Source organism: Siphateles boraxobius, unplaced genomic scaffold, assembly GCF_051911475.1.
Source record: "Siphateles boraxobius isolate OS27281-9 unplaced genomic scaffold, OSU_SipBor_1 31, whole genome shotgun sequence".
Taxonomy (NCBI): Eukaryota; Metazoa; Chordata; class Actinopteri; order Cypriniformes; family Leuciscidae; genus Siphateles; species Siphateles boraxobius.
This window is the reverse complement of record NW_027508931.1, coordinates 12,485,450-12,508,596: the sequence shown is the minus strand read 5'-3', so window position 1 is coordinate 12,508,596 and position 23,147 is coordinate 12,485,450. Positions and strand designations below refer to the sequence as shown.

General features: G+C 36.8%; 2 protein-coding genes across 6 annotated transcripts in view; one reads left to right on the top strand and one right to left on the bottom strand.

The window, feature by feature from the left end:
- Window positions 1-950: 950 nt before the first annotated feature.
- Window positions 951-15,150, bottom strand: pdcd10a (programmed cell death 10a). Its single transcript, XM_077193845.1, has 8 exons — window positions 15,025-15,150; window positions 11,182-11,350; window positions 6,803-6,856; window positions 5,929-6,046; window positions 5,182-5,308; window positions 2,876-2,954; window positions 2,708-2,790; window positions 951-1,507 (listed from the first exon to the last, which is right to left on the bottom strand). The coding sequence occupies exons 2-8, from the start codon at window positions 11,269-11,271 to the stop codon at window positions 1,426-1,428; spliced, it is 633 nt and encodes a 210-aa protein (XP_077049960.1). The 5' UTR covers window positions 11,272-11,350; window positions 15,025-15,150; the 3' UTR covers window positions 951-1,425.
- Window positions 15,151-15,370: 220 nt separating this feature from the next.
- The window catches only part of serpini1 (serpin peptidase inhibitor, clade I (neuroserpin), member 1), a 43,632-nt gene continuing 35,855 nt past the window's right edge, over window positions 15,371-23,147 (top strand). For 2 of the 5 annotated variants that reach the window (XM_077193876.1, XM_077193870.1), the window contains exon 1: window positions 19,835-20,002. In XM_077193876.1, the coding sequence (XP_077049991.1) occupies window positions 19,900-20,002 (103 nt within the window). In that variant the 5' untranslated portion in view covers window positions 19,835-19,899. Of the gene's footprint in view, window positions 15,661-19,834; window positions 20,003-20,636; window positions 20,769-23,147 lie in introns of those variants that run through there. The other 3 variants (XM_077193872.1, XM_077193873.1, XM_077193871.1) reach the window with 3 other exon arrangements.

Genomic DNA, 23,147 nt, shown 5'->3' with positions numbered 1-23,147 from the left:
TTAAAATATTAGCAGAATTAAGGAAAGGAAGAAACGCACTATAAAAAATAACTTTGTTGGTCCATATAAGTTTGAAAGTATGTCTTTGGAGAATCTAGTGCCCTTTAAAAAGCTACGCTCTCAAGGAGTTGAGAAACTTTTACATTTGCAACAAAATATCTAAATTACTCTTTCAAATAAATTACACAAGTTACTTAGTTTTCCCTTTGATTGACTGTCACCTCGTCTTCATATTGAGAGAAATCGTGAGTAAGTGTAGAGGCGTTGTGTGCGCTGTGTAAACATGATGTTATTGTAGTTCTAGATTAAATGTGAGCATGGATTTACATAACTCACTTGCACAAAAACAGATTCAGTATTCCTCAAAATAAATCAAAACTGTGAAAAGCAAACTCGGAATATTACACAAACCTGCAAAAATTAAATGTCAAAGTACACAAACATACTTTATCTCCCTTTATTAACCAATGTCTTTGCTGCTGACCTTCAATGATCCAATTCAACCATACTAATAAGCAAAAAGGGTTTTTTTAATAAAAAAAAAAAAAAGTCTTTTCATTTGTCTTATTTCGTTGTCTAGAAATACATCACATAAAACTGATTATTCACCATTCAGGGAGCATTTCAAAATATTATAGGCAGGCCAGATCCAAAATTCAACGTGGAGATGCCAATCCTAAAATGCATTGTGCCAAGTACGGTTAAAAGCCATTCAAAATTAACTCAGAAATGTCAAATATAAAATTAGTGAATGCCCATGTCAGTTTTTTCCATACATATTTTTCCTTCCAAAGTATTAGCATGACTAAAGTATAATTTTTGTGCACCTAAAGTTTAATACTTGAGGTATGGGGTCTTGAGATTTTAACTAAAAGTATGAGCCTTACCTATTGTTCATGCTGAAATGAGGACTAAAACATATTTTTAAAAAGAGAACAAATCCAAGCAACTTGTGTTTGACATGTACTGTTTATTTGAACAATTCTGTTACCAAATATCTATTAAATATACATCTCTCATTCAAGTTCAAAGCATCAGAGGAGACAGCTAAACCCCAGCATTTACAAGCACGTCTGGAACACCCCGTGTCCATCACCGTTAAGGCCCCCAGGCATTTGGCTTTCTCTTGGACTGACCGGACAAAACAAAAACACTTCGGAAGCGAGAGAGAGGGAAAAAGCAAGCGAGAGAGTCTCCACAGCGATAGTGTGACTGTAAAGCTCAGGATATGAGAAAAACTGGACGGTCACTCCAGCTCATGAAGAAGATTAGATTTAGATGGGGTTAGAAACCATAATAGAAGCCATCCTGCCTTAAGTGTTACTGCCAGGAGAAAAGAATCATAAATTACAGTCCAAAGTTGTTGTTTTTTACATTGTTCATATAAAGGTTATTAAAAAAAACAAAAAAACACTTCTACGACTCCTATGCGACAGTTTTGAAGGTCTGCAGTATCAAGTTGGTTTGGTGGATGAGCCGGTTGGCACTGGCAAACACGTTTATTGCCCTGGAAGAAATGTGGAGAAGGAAGGAATACAAATTAGATCTGAACACATATTAATGTTACAGGTGAAATTACTAATGTTATGCAACAACACCCTAATGCCATTTCCAAAAAGTTGGAAAACAAAAAATGTACACAAATTATGAGTTCATAAACCATCATTAATGTCACCTCTGCTCAAATAACTTTCTCACAGTGCTAATAAGGTACACTACTGTTTGAAAGTTTGCAGTCAGTAGATAACTTTTAGAATAGATGCATTCAATTGATCAATAGTGACAGTAAAGACATTTATAACATTACAAGCTTTCTATTTTGTAAATGCTGTTCTTTTGCTGTTCTTTCCATTCAAAGAATCCTGCAAAAAATGTATCAGTTTCCACAAAAATAATAAGCAGGGCAACTGTTTTCAAGATTGATAATATTAAGAAATGTTGAGACGGAAATCAGCATATTAGAATGATTTCTGAAGGATCGTGTGACACTAAAGACTAGAGTAATGATGCTGAAAATTCAGCTTTGCATGACAGGAATGAATTACATTAATAAAATATATTAAAATAGAAAACATTTGTTTGAAATTGCAAAAATATTACACAATATTACTTTTTTTACTGAATTTGATCAAATAAATGCAGCCTTGCTGAGCAAAAGAGACGTTAAAAAATACTTATAATAAATCTTACTGACCCCAAACTTGTGAATAATACTATTTTTTGTAAAATGAATATCACACATGTCTGTAGGGAGGGTACTTTAACTTATATTTTTTTACACATTATGCCACATTTCTCCTTGCATTTTATGGAGAATAATATTAAATGCTACGCAATAATTAATTATGCTGAAACAATTCACTATTAATCATAGCTATCACTATAAATTTAATTAAAATGATCAAACATTACTATGTCATTTAATTCCTTAAAGATCATTGGAACTGCAACACTGCTTGTCCGATAAAATCCGAAGTACTGTAACAATTTCATCAATGTATATTACCATTATTTAATTTTCAAATTACTACTACTTTGTTGTGTTAAATATTATGGCATGTTCTGATGGAAGCAAAAAAGATAACTAGAATCAAGCCAAGAACTAGCCATTATAAATTTATATGGGGAAAAAAAAAAAACTTTGGAAAAAAAACAACAAAGAGTGATCTGCAGTTAGAATAATGGGTGATTCTTAAAAATTCCATACTTTCCGTCTTTGAAGTATGTTTTCAGAGTGTCGCTGAAGCTTTTTGAGTGTTTCACAAACTCTTTCTTCTGATGCTCAAGAGCCTGTAAAACACAAAACCATTTTTATTTCTTCCTTCAGTAAGTGAGACAGTGTGTGTGTGTGTGTGTGTGTGTGTTTGTCACTCACCCTTCTGTTCTGGTACTGGTATTTCTTAAAGACGTTGTTCACTGTGTCCAGTAGTTCTTTTATCGCGCTGGCTATATCTCTGTGGACACCAATTAAACAAATGTTCAGACATAATTGTATCAATGTCTCACTCATGTAACCTTTTCCACACATCACTCATATTTATGACCTTCAATGGGGAAAGTACAGGTGCTGGTCATATAATTAAAATATCATGTAAAAAAGTTGATTTCAGTAATTCCGTTCAAAAAGTGAAATTTGGATATTATATTAATTCATTACACACAGACTGATATATTTCAAATGTTTATTTTATTTAATTGTGATGATTAACACTGACAACTAATGAAAATCCCAAATTCAGTATCTCCGAAAATTAGAATATTAATTTAGACCAATACAAAAAAAGGATTTTTAGAAATGTTGGCCAACTGAAAAGTATGAACATGAAAATTATAAGCATGTACGGCACTCAATACTTAGTTGGGGCTCCTTTTGCCTGAATTACTGCAGCAATGCGGCGTGGCATGGAGTCGATCAGTCTGTGGCACTGCTCAGGTGTTATGAGAGCCCAGGTTGCTCTGATAGTGGCTTTCAGCTCTTCTGCATTGTTGGGTCTGGCGTATCGCATCTACCTCTTCACAATACCCCATAGATTTTCTATAGGGTTAAGGTCAGGCGAGTTTGCTGGCCAATTAAGAACAGGGATACCATGGTCCTTAAACCAGGTACTGGTATCTTTGGCACTGTGAGCAGGTGTCAAGTCCTGTTAGAAAATGAAATCTGGATCTCCATAAAGTTGTTCAGCAGCAGGAAGCATGAAGTGCTCTAAAACTTCCTGGTAGGCGGCTGTGTTGACCTTGGACCTCAGAAAACACAGTGGACCAACACCAGCAGATGACATGGCACCCCAAACCATCACTGACTGTGAAACTTCACACTGGACTTCAAGCAGTGTGGATTCTGTGCCTCTCCTCTCTTCCTCCAGACTCTGGGACCTTGATTTCCAAAGGAAATGCAAAATTTACTTTCATCAGAGAACATAACTTTGGACCACTCAGCAGCAGTCCAGTCCTTTTTGTCTTTAGCCCAGGCGAGACGCTTCTGACGCCTTGTCTTGTTCAAGAGTGGCTTGACAAGGAATGCGACAGCTGAAACCCATGTCTTGCATACGTCTGTGCGTGTTCTTGAAGCACTGACTCCAGCTGCAGTCCACATCTTTTCCTTCCCTTCGCCTCTCTATTAATGTGCTTGGACACAGAGCTCTGTGAACAGCCAGCCTCTTTAGCAATGACCTTTTCTGTCTTGCCCTCCTTGTGCAAGATGTCAATGGTCGTCCTTTGGACAGCTGTCAAGTCAGCGGTGTCTTCCCCATGATTGTGTAGCCAACAGAACTAGACTGAGAGACCATTTAAAGACCTTTGCTGGTTTTTGAGTTAATTACCTGATTAGAGTGTGGCACCAGGTGTCTTCAATATTGAACCTTTTCACAATATTCTAATTTTCTGAGATACTGATTTTGGGGGTTTCATTAGTTGTCAGTTAAAAATTTCGATCATCAACATTAAACCGCATATAAATCAAAACTGCCTATTGTTACTGAATCAAATGTCGACCCAGGAAGCAAGCATTAGTGGTGTTGATGGACTCCATCTACTCCATCTATGTTTTGATCATCGTTCTGAATCCGATCTGGATGTAGTCTTTGACAAAAATGTGTTTCTCTCAGCTTTTAGCTCAAACTGTTGCTTTTTTTGTTATGAAACTTACCCAAGTTCAAGTGTTGATTAAAAAAAGAATGCAAATCAGAGGCACTGTTCTTTCTTTTGAAATATCACACGTTCAGATATTTATACAACAAAATATTCTGGGGGTCATGAAACTTTTTAGAAAATGATCAAAAAGGCTGGCGCTTGCTGACAACTTTTCAAAAGCGCTGGCGGGGAAGGAGTTAATTATTTTTACATACAACTGTCAGAAAATCTTACATTTTAAAACTGGCTAAAATCTGTCTGAAAAAAAAAATCCACCCTCAAAAATCAAAAGAAAGACGGAAAAAGAAAACAGGCTTCATTTTACAATATCAAAAATGTCCTATTTTTTCTTTTGATTTCAGAGTGAAACATGAGCCAGACATTTCTTTAAATATTAAATAAATACTTCAAAAAGAAACTCTGTCAGGGCAAGTGTGCAAGTAAAGACTGACGAAATGATACGAAAGTCATGACGCAAATGGGAAAAAGGGGCAAGTGAATTTTTTTATTATTATTATTTGTGTGTGAATGTGCGCATGAATATATTCTCACTTGATTGTCTGCAAGAAACGGACTCGGTCATTGATTTCATCAGGGATTTTGCTGAGGATCTGTTTCAGTGCGCGTGCTCTTTCATTCAGGTCCTGGAACTCCCGCTCGGGCCTGTCAATCATGTACTCTGCACACAAAGAACACGCCCACAAGAAACACTCAGTTACCATGGCAACGACAGTTGAATTCTAATGACCCGTCATTAAAATGTGATGCACTTAAAGACATGGAACTTTTGACGGCCAATCATGATCGACAACCGTCTGCATTGAGACCATATATGCTACTGAACAAATGCTGAAATGTTAAATGCACTGCAGATGACTATAGCAATGCAGAAACTTCTATATTATCATGTAAACACAGTCAGGCACCTCACAAACACAAAGTATACAAGGATAGATTACAGTAGGATGAGCAAAACAAGGATTTTACAATTGGCTTGGATTAAATTTGGAGGTATATTTAGTATTCTTTACATTTCAAATCAACAAAAATGGGCATTAGCCAGAAACCCAGTGCGTTTCTGTGCATCCATTAGCAGAATACATCTGAACATGTCAAAAACACTTGCAAAAAGGAAGAAATTAAATTATGAGGGAAAATACATTAGTGTCAATGCCGTTTTAATTCATGGGGAAACAGCTCCCCCTAGAGGCATGAGGCTGCAACGTTAACAAGAATTTGCATTGCAAACCATACAAGTGTGTTTTTCTCCTTTCAAAAAATTTGAAAACTCATACGCACCCTCAACATCATCGGCAGCCATGCGTAATAAAGACTCCGTGAAGTTGATCTCCACGTTCTTCTTCTCCAGAATTTTCATGATAATATCCTGAGTCAGTCCAGGGTTCTCCTTCTCTGCCTGGACAAATAAAGAGCACAAATCAGTCCAAAACATCCACAAACATAGCATTTCTGAAATAAACAATAACAACAACAACAATAAGAGAAAAAAAATATTTGTTTCAATAAGAGTTTCATAATTTGGTCGACATGTCAAACTATTCTTATATTCAAACTAAAGGCAAATCAATCTATGTACAGTATATTACTATCAGGAAAAGATAAACATATCAAAATGCTTTCATGATTAACAAACTTTCTAGATATGAATTATATGAATTTTACAAAGCCATGAGCAGAAATGGTGCTGCTGAGACTGCAAAAGCAGTCTGCACCATTTTGTTTTTGCTGAAATTTAGAATTTTTTCCCCTGTGGTCTACTTATATGTTAGTCAAGGTTACTTGCACCATACCCAAACATTTGTCCAACTTTAGAATTAAACTGGCCATTTTGCTACTGATTGTTTAAAATGTATAATCTTTATATGCAAATGTCCTCTGTTATGACAAAGCCTAAGCCTATCAGCACAGTTTGTATCAGGACAGGCAAAGTTGCTGACAATTAAATGTAAAATCAGCAGTCAGGTATATTACAGGTTCATGGGGTGAACAAAATTCATAGGGGTTCATTTTTCTAATTTTACCTTGATGTAGATCAATTTCAGATGGTCTGAAGGACATTTCTGACAAATGAAATATATGAAAAGAAAAGCAAGCTGAAGAGAGCAGGGTTTTTCAGACCAGGTAATGACAGAATCACAGCATGTTTACTCACCTTTATGAAAGCTGCTCTTAGAGTCTGTGCTGCAGACAGATTTACACTCTCCAGCTGTAAACACACACACACACACACACACACACACACACACACACACACACACACACACACACACACACACACACACACACACACACACACACACACACACACACAATCTTAATTTACTGCCAGATAAAGCAGGTTGTTTGGTTTTAGTGTCGCATACATTATACATAGCCATTATCACCACATTATAATATAAATATAGTTGGTAGTGGGTGTAGATTTTGCCTCTAATTAAAGAGACATGAATGAATCCACAGCAGCACATGAAGACTGTGTAATAAGCATGTGTTCTGTGTGTTAACTGTGCTCATAAGACAGTATGAAGATCATTTATGACATGCTTAAAGGTATTGTAGGTAGAAATCCCCAAAAATACTTTTTTCAAACTGTCTTTATTAGGGATGGCCCGATACCGATACTGGCATCGGGGATCGGGTCGATACTGTCCTCATATACTCGTACTCGTACTCATAAAAATTCGCCGATACCACGCCCCGATACCACGTACATTTTGCGAAACGAAACTGGCCGCCGCGAGTGCTTTGTCGAGGTGAACTGAGGCATAGGGACGTGATCTGATGATCACGATGGCCGAGCGCGAGCGCGAGCGCGGGGCGGTAATGCACTCACTCTGTGTGTGCGGGTTCCGGGAGAATAAAACGATTCGCGGGACTCCCGCAAACTAGAAAGATCTATGAATACAACATATTAAAACTAATAGATTTTCATTCATCTGTTGCAGAAAAGCAAGAACAACTAAAACAAAATAGAAACGATTTACAGGCCAGAGTTTCTATTCATAACATGTTTGCAGCGTTGAGCGATGTAGCCAATCACAGACATGTGTGTTGATTTCTTGAACGCAATGGCTAATCAGAAGCATTTAAGATAGACTCCCCTCACTGCTCAAAACTTTTTTGTTCAGTGCTGAATTCTGTATGCTGGCAAATCCTCTAATTATTACAAACAAAGTGTGGATATTATGAAAGATTCATTGTGCAGTCAGCTTCATTGATAATAACAGATGTGTGAGATCGCGATGAACTGTCAGCTTTTTAGGAATTAGGCTATTAAGGGAGCGCACTTTGGGCGCATTCAGTAATGTCAGACCATGCACGCAGTAACTGCTTGCTTTTATGTTAAATTAACAGTGGTTTGTGTGTTAATACATTTATTATTTTACTCATTATTATTTATTTTTAGACTTGTTAAAACAAGCAGAGAAGAAAATAAAAACAGTCTTCTAACCTGTGTTCTAAAATAGTCTTCTGTCTTCTTTTCTGGGAGCCTATAGTTACTTTTGCGGTAGAAATATCGGTACTCGATATCGGCAAGTACACAAATGTAAATACTCGTACTCGTATCGGTTTGAAAAAAAATGGTATCGGGCCATCCCTAGTCTTTATATATCAATGCATAATTAAAATGTAAGTACTCTGGAAAATAAATTATAAAAATTTAGTGTCTGTAGTCCTCTAAGGACTGTAATAAACACAGCTCATTATTCCATTCGGGACGAAATAAATGATTGGCTGGGGCGACTGTCACTCTCCCTCGCTACCATGGATACCACCTCTGCTGATACAGGAGCAGCCCAAATGCGCGCACCCGTTTGAAGAGGCACGGAAGCTAGTAATAACAATTATGGCAGAGAAAGAACAGTCAAAATTCTCAGTAACATTACCTGCATATAGAGGCAGCGAAGTCAAACAAGTTAAAAAAAGAAAGACAATTTTGAAAAGGCTATGAACAAAAAGTCTTTGGATAAATCAAGAAATCATACTAGAGTCAATATCGGCGTGGCTTTCCAGCGGTGGCGACAACTGAGGGATCTCAAGGGGTTGAAAAGTGTCTCCATGATGGCTTTATTTCTGCTGGATAGGTAATCTTGCTGTTTTCATTTTGATGGCATTTATTTTTTCATGAAGCATGTATCACTAGCACACGTAGCTACCTAATATATCTACCTAACGTTACGTAACTAACGGTACTGGCTTAGCTATGACAGTGTAACTTTGGTGTCGACTGGTATAACGTTACTGTTAGTGAGCCAGGGTTGAGACGATAAATAAGCAATAGGCCTATCTGCAGTTGAAAGCTGTTTTGTTTAATTTCGCCAAATCTAACTTTAAGGGATCTATTTTTATACCTAGCTTTACCCTCTGCCTAAACTTTTTTCCTATTTTCACCGTGAACTCTACCTGCTCCGTTTTTTCACGTTTGGTTTGTTGTTATATGCTCTACATATGTTTACCTATGTCTTTATGTTGTATCTGTATGTGCTATACAATATATGTTGTGTGTGTGTGTGTGTGTGTTATATTATCTTGGGTCTGCAATGCAGTTGTGAGAAGGTGTTTGAGTGTATGTTACTCAGTTTATCTGTAAACAATCTTATGTTATGAATCTTACAAATTCACCTTCATCACAGTGTAACTGATAGTAACGGCAAATGTGTATCAATGAAGCTATTTATAGCTTTGCCTTATATTGAGTTTGATTCCGTTACGAGCTAGTAAAATATTTTAAACTTTACCAGTATTGATATGCGAGCTTGATAGTGAGTACTAACAGCCATGTTAATTGTTTATATTCATACTGATAAAGTTAGTTATTTTATTACTTGTGATTCTGACATGATGTCACTACATCTGGTAAAGCTGGTCAACGCGTCCGACTCTTCCAGCTGAGTGAACCATAGACATCATGCGAACGGCCGGGATTGCGCGTTCATTTGTTTTGGGGGCGTGGCTTTGGAAGGAGCCGAGAAGGAGGGGGTGCGAGTTAATGGAATAATGAGCTGTGTTTATTGCAGTCCTGAGAGGACTACAGAAACTCGATTTTTATAATTTCTTTTCCAGAGTACTTACATTTTAATTATGCATTGATATATAAAGACAGTTTAAACAAATTTGGACAAAAAAGTATTTTTGGGGATTTCTACCTACCCTGCCTTTAAGTTTCCATTGTAAACCAATGTTATTGAGTCAGTGTGCATATTTAGTTATAAAATAGGACAACTTTAATGGTTAGATTTAAGACAATATTCTGTTGCTGTTCTTGAAGAAAGAAAATCACCAGAAGTATGTTCAAAGAAATTCAGTCCAGCATAGTATGTTCAAACATAATCTATTGCATTATACGTTTGTATTACAATGTATCATGCAGCAAAGTATGCAATATGCAGTTCTTTTGAACTTTCTTCAAATAATAATAAAAAAAAAAAAGATCAGTTTATGCAAAAATATTAAGTATCACAACTGTTTTCAACATGGATAATGAGCAAACTGATAATCAGCATATTAGAATGATTTCTGAAAGATCATGTGACATTGAAGACCGGAGTAATGATGCTGAAATTCAGCTTAAATATACACATTTTTAAAATATATTCAAACAGAAAACATTTTATAGTTTTTACTGTATTTGATTAAATAAATGCAGCCTTGGTGAGCATCTGAGACTTCTTTCAAAAACATAGAAATACAAATATTACTAACCCCAAACTTTTAAACAGTACATTTCTTGGAACGTGGACACAAAGTAATGTATTATATATAAAAACAAATTGCCAAAACAAAATGTTACTTAAGTTACAAACAACGCAGCTTGAAATAAATGAATTGTGTAAGCCTAACTATCTCAATCCATTGAATTACAACTAAAAAAAAACTTAATTTATATTTGGAAACAATGGAAAAAAAGCTACATTTAATATTTAACTTAAAACAAAAAAATATTATAAAATGTCACAGGAACTTCAGGGGACACCACTGTGAATCATTTTAAACATTTTAATAATTGAAAAGATCTAAAACTAATGAATCTATTCGCTGAAATGAACTAAACATTGTAGAAGAGATTGTTATATCTAACCTCACTTCATTTTACTTTACATTTTAAACACATACTAAAAATGTGTTTAAAAAAGATAGATTGACTGTCAGAGAAAAGGTCTTTAAATGTTTTTTAATTAATTAAAAAGCTAAGTTAGCAAAGTTCCTTTCATTTAGTTATGAAACCCCCTGTTATCATCTTAAGTAAAATGGATTCCAAAATATGAACTTGTGAAAACTTTTTTCATTTTATTTAAAAACATTCAAAAAAATATTCAAAGATGCTGGCTAGCCAGATAACAACTTCAGCATCCAACTTGTCTGATAAAATAACGCTAGTTCAACCAGAACTAGAAGTGGTGTAAAATCTCCACTACCTCAGACCTTCCTGAGCATGTGGGTGTGCATCATTTGCATCTCCTAATCCTGAACTTCAGTCTGCGTCAACAAACCATAACTGAACACTCTCCTACTGCAGACAAACCACCATACCTCATTGAAGACAGGGTACATCACGGCGTAGAGAGTCATGGATACCATCGAGTTTGCGTCTGCTTCATTCTTCATCTCTTCCATTGTCATCCTCGTCAGGGCGCGGAAGAGATGGGCGGAGCGTCATTCACTCCTGGGGGGCTCGCGATGAGGGGGGCCCAGACGATCTCTGAAAGGGGCACCAATGAGGAAGAGATTATAAAAGGGTAGCAGGATTCCATTTCACAAGTAAGGAAATGACATTTTCAACCTGCGTTCAAAGGTAGACGTGATAGCCATGGGAAAACGCCAAGTTTTCGGTGAGATTTAGGCGATTTGGGCCCCTTAAGATTAAAGGTATGAGACATGTGGCCAGTGTAAGAAAAATAAAGGCTATTTCCTGGACGGTGCGCCCATGACTTTATGATGATAATGTTAGATTTTGAATTATCCTTCTCAGGTTGTACGGCCCAAAGACAACACAGATTGTAAGGAAAATCTTAAGTAGAAATAAAGAAATTCAACAAATGGACCCTTTTCACATTTCCAGAGTTCTCAGAAGCAGGAGTCACCACTTCTACAGTGAATGGGAAATACAACAATTATAACTTTTGCAGTCCCATTTGCCCCAATAGCAAAAGAAAAAATCCATGATAGCAGAAGAATGACTGACGTCAAATCTCCTGTCACTCACTCAGCCGTTGTATTAGAAACACTCAGGCAGCAGCACTAAACTGTTTTCTTATCCCATGTGAATTTGCCATTAATATTATAGACGTCCTGTGATAAAATTGCATTACTCCCATCAACACTTGTAAAACGAATCCGGTCCGAAAAGGGCTTCAGTCGACCAAAGTTTTATTAGTCGGTTAGTAACAGAAAACAAAACTCCACAGGAAGTCAAAATCAGGCTCAAATTAGATCATTACCGGCGGGTCCTTGTGGTAATTGCAGTATGTCGGACAAGAAATCCAAACGTTCTCCTATCATTTATTGACCTCCATCATTTAAAACATGTGAGTAACTTGGCCGCTCGCTCTAATGTTAACCTAGATAAATGTGCGCTATTATTAGCCGCATATCCAAGTGTTTGCGCAGAGCGTGGAAGCTGAAGTATTAACGTGCATTTTCCTGGTAACAACGGAAACAACTTAAAATACGCTGTCAGTTTTGGTCATACAGATAAGACATAATTCAAAACTCTAAAGGGAATACTTGCATGTATAAACTCACAATAACAACAAAACGTTGTGCTTTTGTAAAATAAAGAAAACAAACAGGAAGCACTTTATGCCATCTCAGACTCCATGAACTGAAGCGCATCACAAAAATGTACCGAAACTCAGTGTATAGGCTACTTGCCTCACAGACATAGACATTTCTATTAAGATAGATAGAAAGCTTGAAATGTGTAGATTTAAATTAACTAATTCAAACCGAAAACAAATACTCTCTTCTTATGTAATCCGTATGAAAGCGGCATTTCTCTATATAGGCGCATTCACTTTACTGCAGAGATGCCGGGCATACTCAACTTCATCTTTGCAGACGACACTGACTCAGAAAAAAAATAGTTTATTAATTAACAATTAAAATGTCTCCTTGTTATTTTTTCGGACACATTCATAATCATTATGATGCTTTGCGGCAAGCTTTATGCGTGCACTTGTGTGTGGATATTGGAATAGGCATATATTCCGCCCCAGAGTGTATATTTAAGTAATTAAATTAATTTAAGCGTGCTATTGGTCGACTAATGGCTTAAATTAACTACTAGTCGACTAGAAAAATCTTTAGTTTGGGGGCAGCCCTACAAATCCACAACAACATATTATAATGTTCTGTTTATTACACACGTGTGGTGCAGTTATGCCATCTGACACTTTAAATGGTCAAGCTTTTAAAAGTTGAGTGGATTCTGATTGGCATGTTATTTCCTTCATCAGCTGGGGATAAAAAAAAAAAACATTCTAAAAATGTATTCCAACAATATTGCAATATTCTCATCATTGTGGTATGGACTTCCTTATTCTCAAAGAATTTTAATGATTATTAGTTAGCGTTATAGTTATCGTACTTGTTGTGAACAGGCCTTAAGTGACTTTATTTAAAGTTTTTATTCCTTCACCCGACATGTATGAAACAATAGCGCTTCTTGTTATCTGCAGAAGGTCACAGTTCCTCTCAAGCTACAAGGAACTTTACAAACCATTGAAAGCGAGGCACGCTTATCTCAATGCCGCCGATTCAGGCTAATGGACAGGAGGCTGTGAGTCATTCCCACCTGATCGGAAGGCCTTTGGCCCCTCTATGGGAGGTGGCCTTATCTGGGTGACATTCATAGGGATAGCAGTGACGTCATCACATAGAGCAGGCTGTTGCTTCACTTAATGGTTGAAAATACCAGCACTCTTCTATAAAACATGGTTGCCAGGTTACATATGCATTATAATGACTCACCTTTTTCCTCTTGACAAAGGCCAACCAACACCTGATTCCTGTAGTGTCTCTAGTCAGAGTATGACCTTGGCACTGAAATGGGTAACACCCTAACACAGGTGAATCCTGAATCAGATCCACCTAAACTACATTTTTACCGTATAATGCATTGAAGATTAAAAGTGAAACAACATATTCACTGTCAAGTGAGGGAAAGTTCTACCAATTATTTACCCGCCAGAATATGGAATAATGCAGATGTTGTAAATATTGCACTGTTGTAATTTTGAGTAAATATTAAAAGTATTTTGTTCAGTCACTTCATTTTAGTACCTCACCATATTGTAACTGTAATTGTATTCTGTCATCAAGCTCTATATATTCTAAAATCTGAATTCATACATTGAAATGCTTGATTGTGTAAAAACATAGGCTAATGGTTTTTCAATATGATGCTGACTAGCTGTCACAAATCAGCTCGTAATGCTTATTACAGTAATAAATCAACACAAATACTCAACAGTCATTCAACAACAGTAATTTTTCTGCTGTTTTTCAGCAAATGCACCAACAAAAACACTTTTCTTGTAATGCGATTAAAAACAATCACTTCTTCCACTCAAGCATTTTTAAACTGACAAATATTGGTCAGTTAATGTCGCTCTAGAGCAGGTCTTTCCAACTTTCACAGAGCCAGTGATTCACTCCGCCAATTCAAGTACCCTCAGAATTAAAAATATATACAATAATTATTTGATATATGATAGGTCACCTTCACTTCAATTTATTCAATCCAGCTATTTTTATCCCCCAGTATAAACGGGAACTATATCGGACTCTTACATAAGTGGATAATGGCTTCAAAACATAATCTACCGACTGAATTTAAGCTGTCAAGATGTTTCAGGTTTACACCCAAATGTGACGTCATCCATATTTATCAGAACTGCAATTGTGTGAAACACAGCTTGATTCTAACGTCTGGTCTGAAACAGAAAGTTTCAACATCTGTAAAGTTAAAACAGCTATCTAACCTGATTCGTATGAATGATTAGTATAAGATCAAAGCCAATGTAATATTTAAACTGTCATTCTAAACCTGATTGACTAAATTCCTATTATATTTTCTTTCAGTATTCAGCAGGCCTACTTTTACTGTCTTCAAACCTGATTTACTCTCCATTAGAACATGAGGCCTGGTTAATACTGCTTCCTGGCCTTGTATAAAACAAAATAAATCAAATTTAAACATCATTACTTTTCTTACTTACTGGTCTATTGTGAGGCTCTGATTAGCTGGATTGCTAAAGTCTGTTAGCTAGGTGACTGCTAGTCTCAACACAAATTATTTTCATAGATACCGCAGCTAAACGAACATCGTTAATTCCAAGTTAAATTTAAAAGTGTGTTTACAGCCTCTCTTACCTGTGTGAAGCTCGTATATATGTTTATTTGACTGCCGATGAGCTCGGTTACTCTTTTGAATATTTTCCTTTCTGTGTGGATTTGGAATCGCTCGCTAAATACGGAAGTTTTCTGCATGACCAATCTAAAGGATGAGGGGCGGAGCTAGATGGTGGTGAGCACCAATCAGAGAACAGATAGGGGATAGAATGGAGCTAGGTGTGACGTTTAGTAGTCCCTTAAAATTTTTCAAACGGTGCTAGGCAATACGCAGAAATTTGACAAAAAACTACAACTCCCATGACCCTCATCTCTAAAACTGGCGACATGCAGTCAAAAGACTGGCGTCTGTTTCACCAAATCGCAGTATTCATAGAAAATATGTTTGGTTAATATGTATATCTTTATTTTAAATGTTAAATTACAAGCAATAAGATTAATTTAAGGTAACTATAGAATGCGTAATATAACAAATAATAAACGAAAAACAAAAAAGCTGTCAAAAATAAGGGCACTTTAAAGCTAAATTTAGGCCTGACCAATCAGAAGAGAAAAGGGGCAGGGCTGTCTCTCATAATAAAGGTGTATGAGGGTGCAGAGACGAGCAGGATTTAACATCAGCATCCCAGAGCATCAGCATCTCTCTGACATCTCACGGTAAGAGACATCCACGCATCGTCTTTTCATGTTATCCAAATGTCATCTGTTCAGAAATACAAGGAAAAATGTATTCTGTAAGGTTTATAATTCATCACCATCTTATTGGTTTCTTCTCTACAAGAGAGGTTGTGCAGATGTGAATGTCCTATAATAAAAAATGATGTGTTTTTTTAATAATTTGTACATTTTCCATGTAATCTTCCTCACAAATGCTTTTTATTGTACTTGTAGTGATTTATGCATTTGCAGTTTTACATGCAATTCACATCTATTCTGCATATATTTCATTCTGTAGAAATAATTAAAAAAAATCACAATCCTTGAAGAAAATTCAGGATAATTCTGCACATCCTTTTTAACCATTTTTTCTTGATAAGCATGTAGTGTTGTTTTTTAGTGATATTCTTGAGCTTTTTCTTCATTTTCTATTTTAAACCCTCTTGTTATTGATTCAATCATTCAAATGTTTGTATTGAATCAGGAAGGGCAGCGGAGGGTATGTGGAAACGGCAGGCAGAAATGCTTTCACCCATCTGGGCGTATCTGGGGATGCGTAAATCATCTCCTGCAAGAAAATCCTATTTCATGTTTCTGTAAATGAGACACGCGGGGAGAGCAGAATGGTGAACGCACCTCCTCTCCAAACCCCCTTTGCTTGTGCCGGTGTAAAATAGCTAGTTTGGTATGTGGGACGCGTTTCACGTGGAGATTAGGTGTGCTGGAGAGTGTGTGTAATGTGGAGTATTTGAGAGAGAGAGAGAGAGAGAGAGAGAGGCCACTAAAGGAGAGGGGAAGGAAAATGAGGTGTTAAAGTGCAATCGGTATGAGTAGGGAGGCAATGAAAGCGAGGGATCGATAGAAAAAGGATGAGGAAAGAGAGAGGACTAGAAAAGAATGGTGCTGGGGGAAAATCTGCAAGGTGCAAAGGAGTTGGAACAGAATTGTAGCACTTTTCAGGGCTCGCAATCACACTCACACATATGTGGATGGATTGGTGGTCACCTCCAATCAGTGGATATTGATTCCCAGATTGATGGCTGGCTTGCAGGTGTGCATGAGCCATTCATTTGAAAGCATGAATAATAGTGACAGGTCAAGTGCTTTCTCAAATGTATTGAGAGAACCAACACAGTTTGCAATATATACAGGAAATATTGCACTTTGTGTTTTCTATTATTGCATGTGTAGGGTTAAAATTTTGAACAAACCCATAACCCAAAGAATTATAGCCTACTTTAGTGTGTGACTTGCTCTGCACCATTTTTGCTACAGACAAATGATTTCTCAAATCATGCTGCTTGTTGAACAGAGGTGTGCTGTTTAATTTTATTTAATTTTATTTAAAGCTGCATTCCGTAACTTTTTTAGGTTCAAAATTATCCAAAATAAAATTTTGAGCAAGCACATAACCAGCTAGTGTTGAAAACTATCTGCTTGCCGTAGCTCGATTCAAAACGGTAAGCTTGTAATAATGTTTTTAATTCCAGCTGTACTGGTGGATTTCTGCGGGAAATTCGAGCATGTCTTGGCGTCATTACGTCACATCTGTACACATAAAGAAGGTGTCTCGGCTATTAGGCTATATTGCGTGTGAGGATGTTGGAGGTGGAGATTTATAGCCTTTTCTCACAGCACTTGATATAATTAAACTTATTAATTTGATTACAGATCCAGAAAGTTTCAAACGACAATCACCAGTGACAACTGGAGATTCACCCATTGTAAAATGCAAAAGACTTCGGAGTGGCTACAGAAAAAAAGAGACTGCAACTGGGCCCATGCGAAAACATGAATAATATTGGAAGGGCATTAAATGTAGTCACGCAATGCTGATGTTGTTAACAATTTGAGAACAAAGAATAATTTGCATGGTTTGACGTGATATGATAAGCGATCAGATTTAATCAGCGCGATTTACTGGAATGCTTTTTTTGTGCAATGCAATTCAATGCAAAGTGGATGTTACTTACTGTATTTGTTCAGATGACATTTTCCGGTGAAAATTCTTAAGTTGGTCATATTTCCAAAAAGTAGAATCTGTGATTCTGACTTACAGTATCCACACCGCATGGTGACTAGCAGCCGCACATTCTTCTCAAAACATTGGATTCATCCGCGCAGTGCCGTGCCGAGGCACAACCAACGTAAAGTTGATAATTCCACGAATAACTGCAATTACGGACTTCAAACAGAGATGGCGACAAAGAGGAAAACCTACAAAAAAAAATTATTTTATTTATTTATTTATTTATTGTTATTTTTATTATTATTATTATTATTTTGCATGGTGCATGACAGCCCCAAAACAAAGACTTTTTTTGTGTCCACACAAATTAATTTGATGCATGCTTTGACTGATGTTCTCCTTTTTTTAACCACACTCACTGGTGGATAGGTATGTAATTTTTGAAGAAGTCAAATAAGGCTTTAAATATTTATTGTTCAATTTTAAGGTTTACTATGAGTACAGCCATATATAGCTTAAATTTCAGTGGCGGCAAAGGGATTTTTTCCAGGTCTGATGGAGTATTGTCTTCCCGCAAAAAATGTCGCTTGGCCTCAGGACAGAACAGATGGCATAAAGAGTATTAAAAACATCTGTGTTCTTTCAAAGGCTTTGTCACTAAGTGTGCAGAATATATTGAACTACACTGTTGCTTTTTGAACATGTTCCTTGAGCACGTGATGGCCTTTCTAAACATGCAAAGCTCCTGTTATTGACTGCTGTTCAGTTATGTGTCATGCGTGCGAAGTGCAGAAAGCAGACTGGGTCAGAACAACTGGCCGACATGGACCGACTTGTTTTACTGGAAAGCGAGTACATTTTGAATTTAGTCTCCTTCTATATGTGTATATATATATATATATATATATATATATATATATATATATATATATATATATATATATATATATATGTATATATGTGTATATATATATATATATAGTGTGTGTGTGTGTGTGTGTGTGTGTGTGTGTGTGTGTGTGTGTGTGTGTGTGTGTGTGTGTGTGTGTGTGTGTGTGTGTGTGTGTACATATCATGTGAAATTTTATTATTTTAAAAGGTTTATATGGTTTGTATTTATCTTTCCTATAGACAATGTTTCTATGCAGTTGTATCACACTAGTCTTATTTGCATATAGTGTAAATTAAATTAATAAAAATATTTTTATTTATATTTAAATGTCTTTTTTAAAAATAATCAGATGTACTGAACCCATACTATTTTAATTATATAATAAGTAGTTTTATGTTTGTTATTTTTATTTTGTTATTTGTAAATAATTAAAATTTTATTCATATTTAAGTGTTAAAAAATACTTGATATATTTTTTAATACTATTTATTTTTAATAATAAGTTGTAGTAAGCCTATCATATTTGAGTACTTTATTTACTTTCAGGTGTCGGTTTTGTTCTTTTTTTAAATTAATTTTAAATATTTGAATATGATATATTTAATTATTTTTAATAATTAGCTATTGAACAGAATATTTTATTTATTTTATTTAGCTTATTTTTATTACTTAATTAAAATAGAAGCACTGCTGACTGTTTTATGTTTTAGGCTGTTCTGATGCTGATAAACCTCTCGTAGAACTGCTGAATTGGCATGAATGTTGATGAGGAGATTTGAAGCGTCTGAACATTGGCGGCCTATGAGCGATTAGGTTTGTCAATGTTTTGCCCTCTTGGGGGGTGTTTTTGAAGGACACCAGCATGTCTGAGTCACGTCTTCTCTCGTCAGCACAGGGAGGAAATGACTCTGCCAATGAACTTTGGAAGAATAAAAGGTTTTTAACTCTGGTTTGCAAGGAGATGTAAAGTCAAACTCAGATAATTTGCTGTCTTGAAGCAGTTCACACACACACACACACACACACACACACACACACACACACACACACACACACACACACACACACACACACACACACACACACACACACACACACACACACACACACACACACACACACACATACACATACACATACACACACACACACTCTTTGTGTTATATTATCTTACTATATGAGCTAAGTTTGAGCTTCACTGAAAAAAGAAATGTAGGGGTGAGGAAATAATGCCAAATTTTGTTTTTGGCTGAACTGTCCCTTTAAGGTAGGTAGGTTGCAGGCAAAGGTCAAAAGGAAATGACTTTCAGATGGGAAAAGAAATGCGATGCTAGCATAAAAGAGCAAAGATGCCTCGTATCATTTATAACAGAGTGACATGCATCAGCCTGGTGATCTCTATGGTGGCAGTGATTTATGGCCCTGCTTTGTTTATTTTCCAGCTGTGGGTTTTGCTGTTGGACAGCTGTGCCAGTGCAGACGTAAGGAGATAATATCACACACAAATACTGTGGTCAAAGCCTCTTACTCTGAACGCTGTCAGAATACTAACCCTCTAATGATAGGATGCTGCCATGTGTTGGACCTGGGTGGTATACATGACTGCTGGCAGGATAGCCTCGCGACTGTAAACCCCATACAATCTGGATTTCTTTGGTTTTGAGCTTGCAAACTTCTCCCACTGCATCTGTATCTTTAGAGTGATAACAGTGGTTTGTTCTGTACAACAGTGTTCAGCTGGTTCCTGTGGGTGTCGTCGCTTGAATAGAGTTTAATTAAAGCTGACCCATGTCTTGCACTTCTCTGGTCTCCAGTGGAGTACCCTCACCACTGCGCTGTCAGTGCATGGCTCTTTAACTCCTCAACTAGTGTGTCTTCTCCTCAGAGTCTGCAGCCCTCTGTCTGAATATATTTGGTCTCATTCCAATTCCTCAACCTGCTCGACATTTCACTTGCAGTCAAATCCTGCTCCTGCTCCGTCATCTTTTTCTATGTCCTATTCTAAACAGCGCTGCACCACTGGGTCTGTCCTCTGGAGACTTCTGGAGCTAGAGGAGGAGAGAGATGGCAGGTTAACCAGCATGCTTTGCTCTATCTGGGCCACTCTCCCTCTGATGATGACAGATATACCTGTATGAATGAATGATCATCTTTGGGAAATAAGAGATTTTCCATTCCGAACTTGGAAAACCAAGTTTGTTTGCTCTGGTTTGCCTCTATTGTGAAAGATGTGATGAAACCAAGTAGGTATGCAATCTCACATCTCACTTTTTGTTATTGTTGCTGAGGTGTCTGATCACTCCACATGCTGTGTTTTGAATGCTGGTGTTTCCACTTGGCCTCTTACTAACTACATGATTGGTCAGCTTAACTAGAAACACAATGCGTCAGTTGAGTTGAATTATTTAATAGGATGGATAATCATGTTATCTAAGCGGGTCTTTCAATATCTCCCATCAGATTGTCTTTCTATATCCTTCTAGTCTCTTGTATTTCAAGCTTGAGCTCAAAATGAAAAGCATAAAAAAGCAAGAGATGAAAAGGGCGCCTACGCTGCCCCCATTTCGGAAACATCTTCACTATACGCTTGCTAGTTGAGTACATTTTAAAGGCAGTTGGGAGGATATTTAAAGCAATTGCTCTGTGCGTGTGTGAAAGGAACTGAGAAGAGTTTTGTGGCACTTTGAAGCTTGATTTCACTTGAGCAGATACTTACAGGTTTGTCTAGGCTTTGCTTTAGATGACAGCCAGATATCAGACATTCTCAGAAAACATTAGCAGTTGTGCTTTGAGGTAATAAAAACACTGACAGTTTCTTAGGGATTTGAAAAAAAGTATTAAACCTTGCCATCAAACTTATTCCTCACTGTTTGTTATAAATTATACCTTAAGCGATCATACTTATGATTCTCACCTGGCAGACCATAAAATAGCAAAAACACTCTCCTCCGTGGACAGAAGGCCAAAACTGAGAGAAAAATCGTGCATGTAATAATTTATCGTGTATACATACCCTTAGAGACTTACCACCCAAGGAACTGTACTGAATTATCAACACACTAAAAACCACATGGTTTTGCATGTGCAAGCTCCACTAGTTCAGTTACTCTCAGTTAAGGTCTACTGACAAATAAAGTGTCACCAGAGAGGACAGCTCACACAAGAGCCAGAATTTCTTTGTTTCTTGTTGGTCCCATTAGGGTGGTTGGTGGTCTCGTTGAGTTCTCCCAGGTGGCCACCAGACCTTTGTACAGAATCCAGCATGGGTAAGAGAAAGGTCAGGCAGGTTTGGTGCTGTTTTCAGGCGAACCCTCTCTTGTCGTCCCACTTTTCTCTTTTCTCTCCCATTCACAAGTGACCATCTGTTTTTCGTCCCAGACCTCGGTAACCAGGGTCAGGTTACACAAGCCTACGTCTTAAACCAAGAGTATCTGAAATGGAGAGATCAGGAAAGTTTAAAGAATTTGAACAGATGAATCATCTGTGGATTGTGAACCATACTCTTGAATCAGTCATAATGTTGTTTTGATAGATTGAAAATCGATGACTTTAGTGCATCAGAGATTTTTCAGATCACCGAACATGCCACTTTGCATAAAAGCAAATGAAAATGCATTGCAACTGACAAAAAACCACTCAGAACACCTTAGCAACCACATAGCAATGCCCTGGCAATCTCCAACAGCACACTAGCAACTGCATAACAATGCCCTTTCAACCCATAAAACAGTACCTTTTGTCGCCAAAATGTTCATATGTCGAACCGTTCTTGAATAACCCGCGAGCGAATTTGACGAAAAGCTCGGCAAAATGAACTTGAGGCTTTACCTCCACAAGACTTTAGCATATTCTGACACAATGCCAGGTCAGGAGATATAAAAAAATTGACATCAAAACTGGTATCTTTAGATTCAGTGCGGCATGCCGAGTCGAACGATACTCAATTTTACCATATCGGCCATTTTTGGCGTCAGACATTTTGAATATTGTCGTAAAATGCTATATTTTATGAACATATTGTTGTATGGTTACGAAATGAAACTAGTTACGAAACTTATAATAAAATTTCCGAAAAATGCTAATAGCTTTTGATGTTTTAGCTATTGTAATGAAACTGGTATTAAATAGATTCCTTTGGTCATGCTGAGAACATGGATGCCAATTTTGCCATATCATCTTCAGACTGTGTCGACAAAAATTAATGGATTTCATGTCGATAGACAAAAATGTTTTTGTATACCCCAGCAACAAACTTGAGGCATGAAGCCAAAATGACTCTGAAATCATTCTAATATGTCTTTATTTGCTTATTGTTGCAGTTGGTCTGATGTCCAGCCATGCTAGCATGATTTATCATGCCTTTTTTGTGCTTGGCCCCTTAATAGCTGCTTGCAGCTATATTATCATTTGTTATTGCTTCAAGTTATTCTGAAATTTTAAACTTCTGTTTTTAGCTTAATTTATATGCCTGGATTTTATGTTTACCTATGTCTTTTTACATGAGTAGGTACCTTGTATGCAGAGCTGGGTAGTAACTGATCACATCTGGATTACGTAATCAGATTCAAAAAGTTAACTGAAATTAGATTATATTACCTTTTAAAATAGTCGTAAACAGACTACAGT

Excerpts from the sequence above, each read along its gene's own strand:
- pdcd10a (XM_077193845.1), bottom strand. The coding sequence starts at position 11,271 with ATGACAATGGAAGAGATGAAGAATGAAGCAGACGCAAACTCGATGGTA. Across the intron at positions 6,857-11,181 it reads TGTACCCTGTCTTCAATGAG|CTGGAGAGTGTAAATCTGTC; the intron begins GTATGGTGGTTT and ends GTGTGTTTACAG. Across the intron at positions 2,791-2,875 it reads ACCAGTACCAGAACAGAAGG|GCTCTTGAGCATCAGAAGAA; the intron begins GTGAGTGACAAA and ends TGTGTTTTACAG.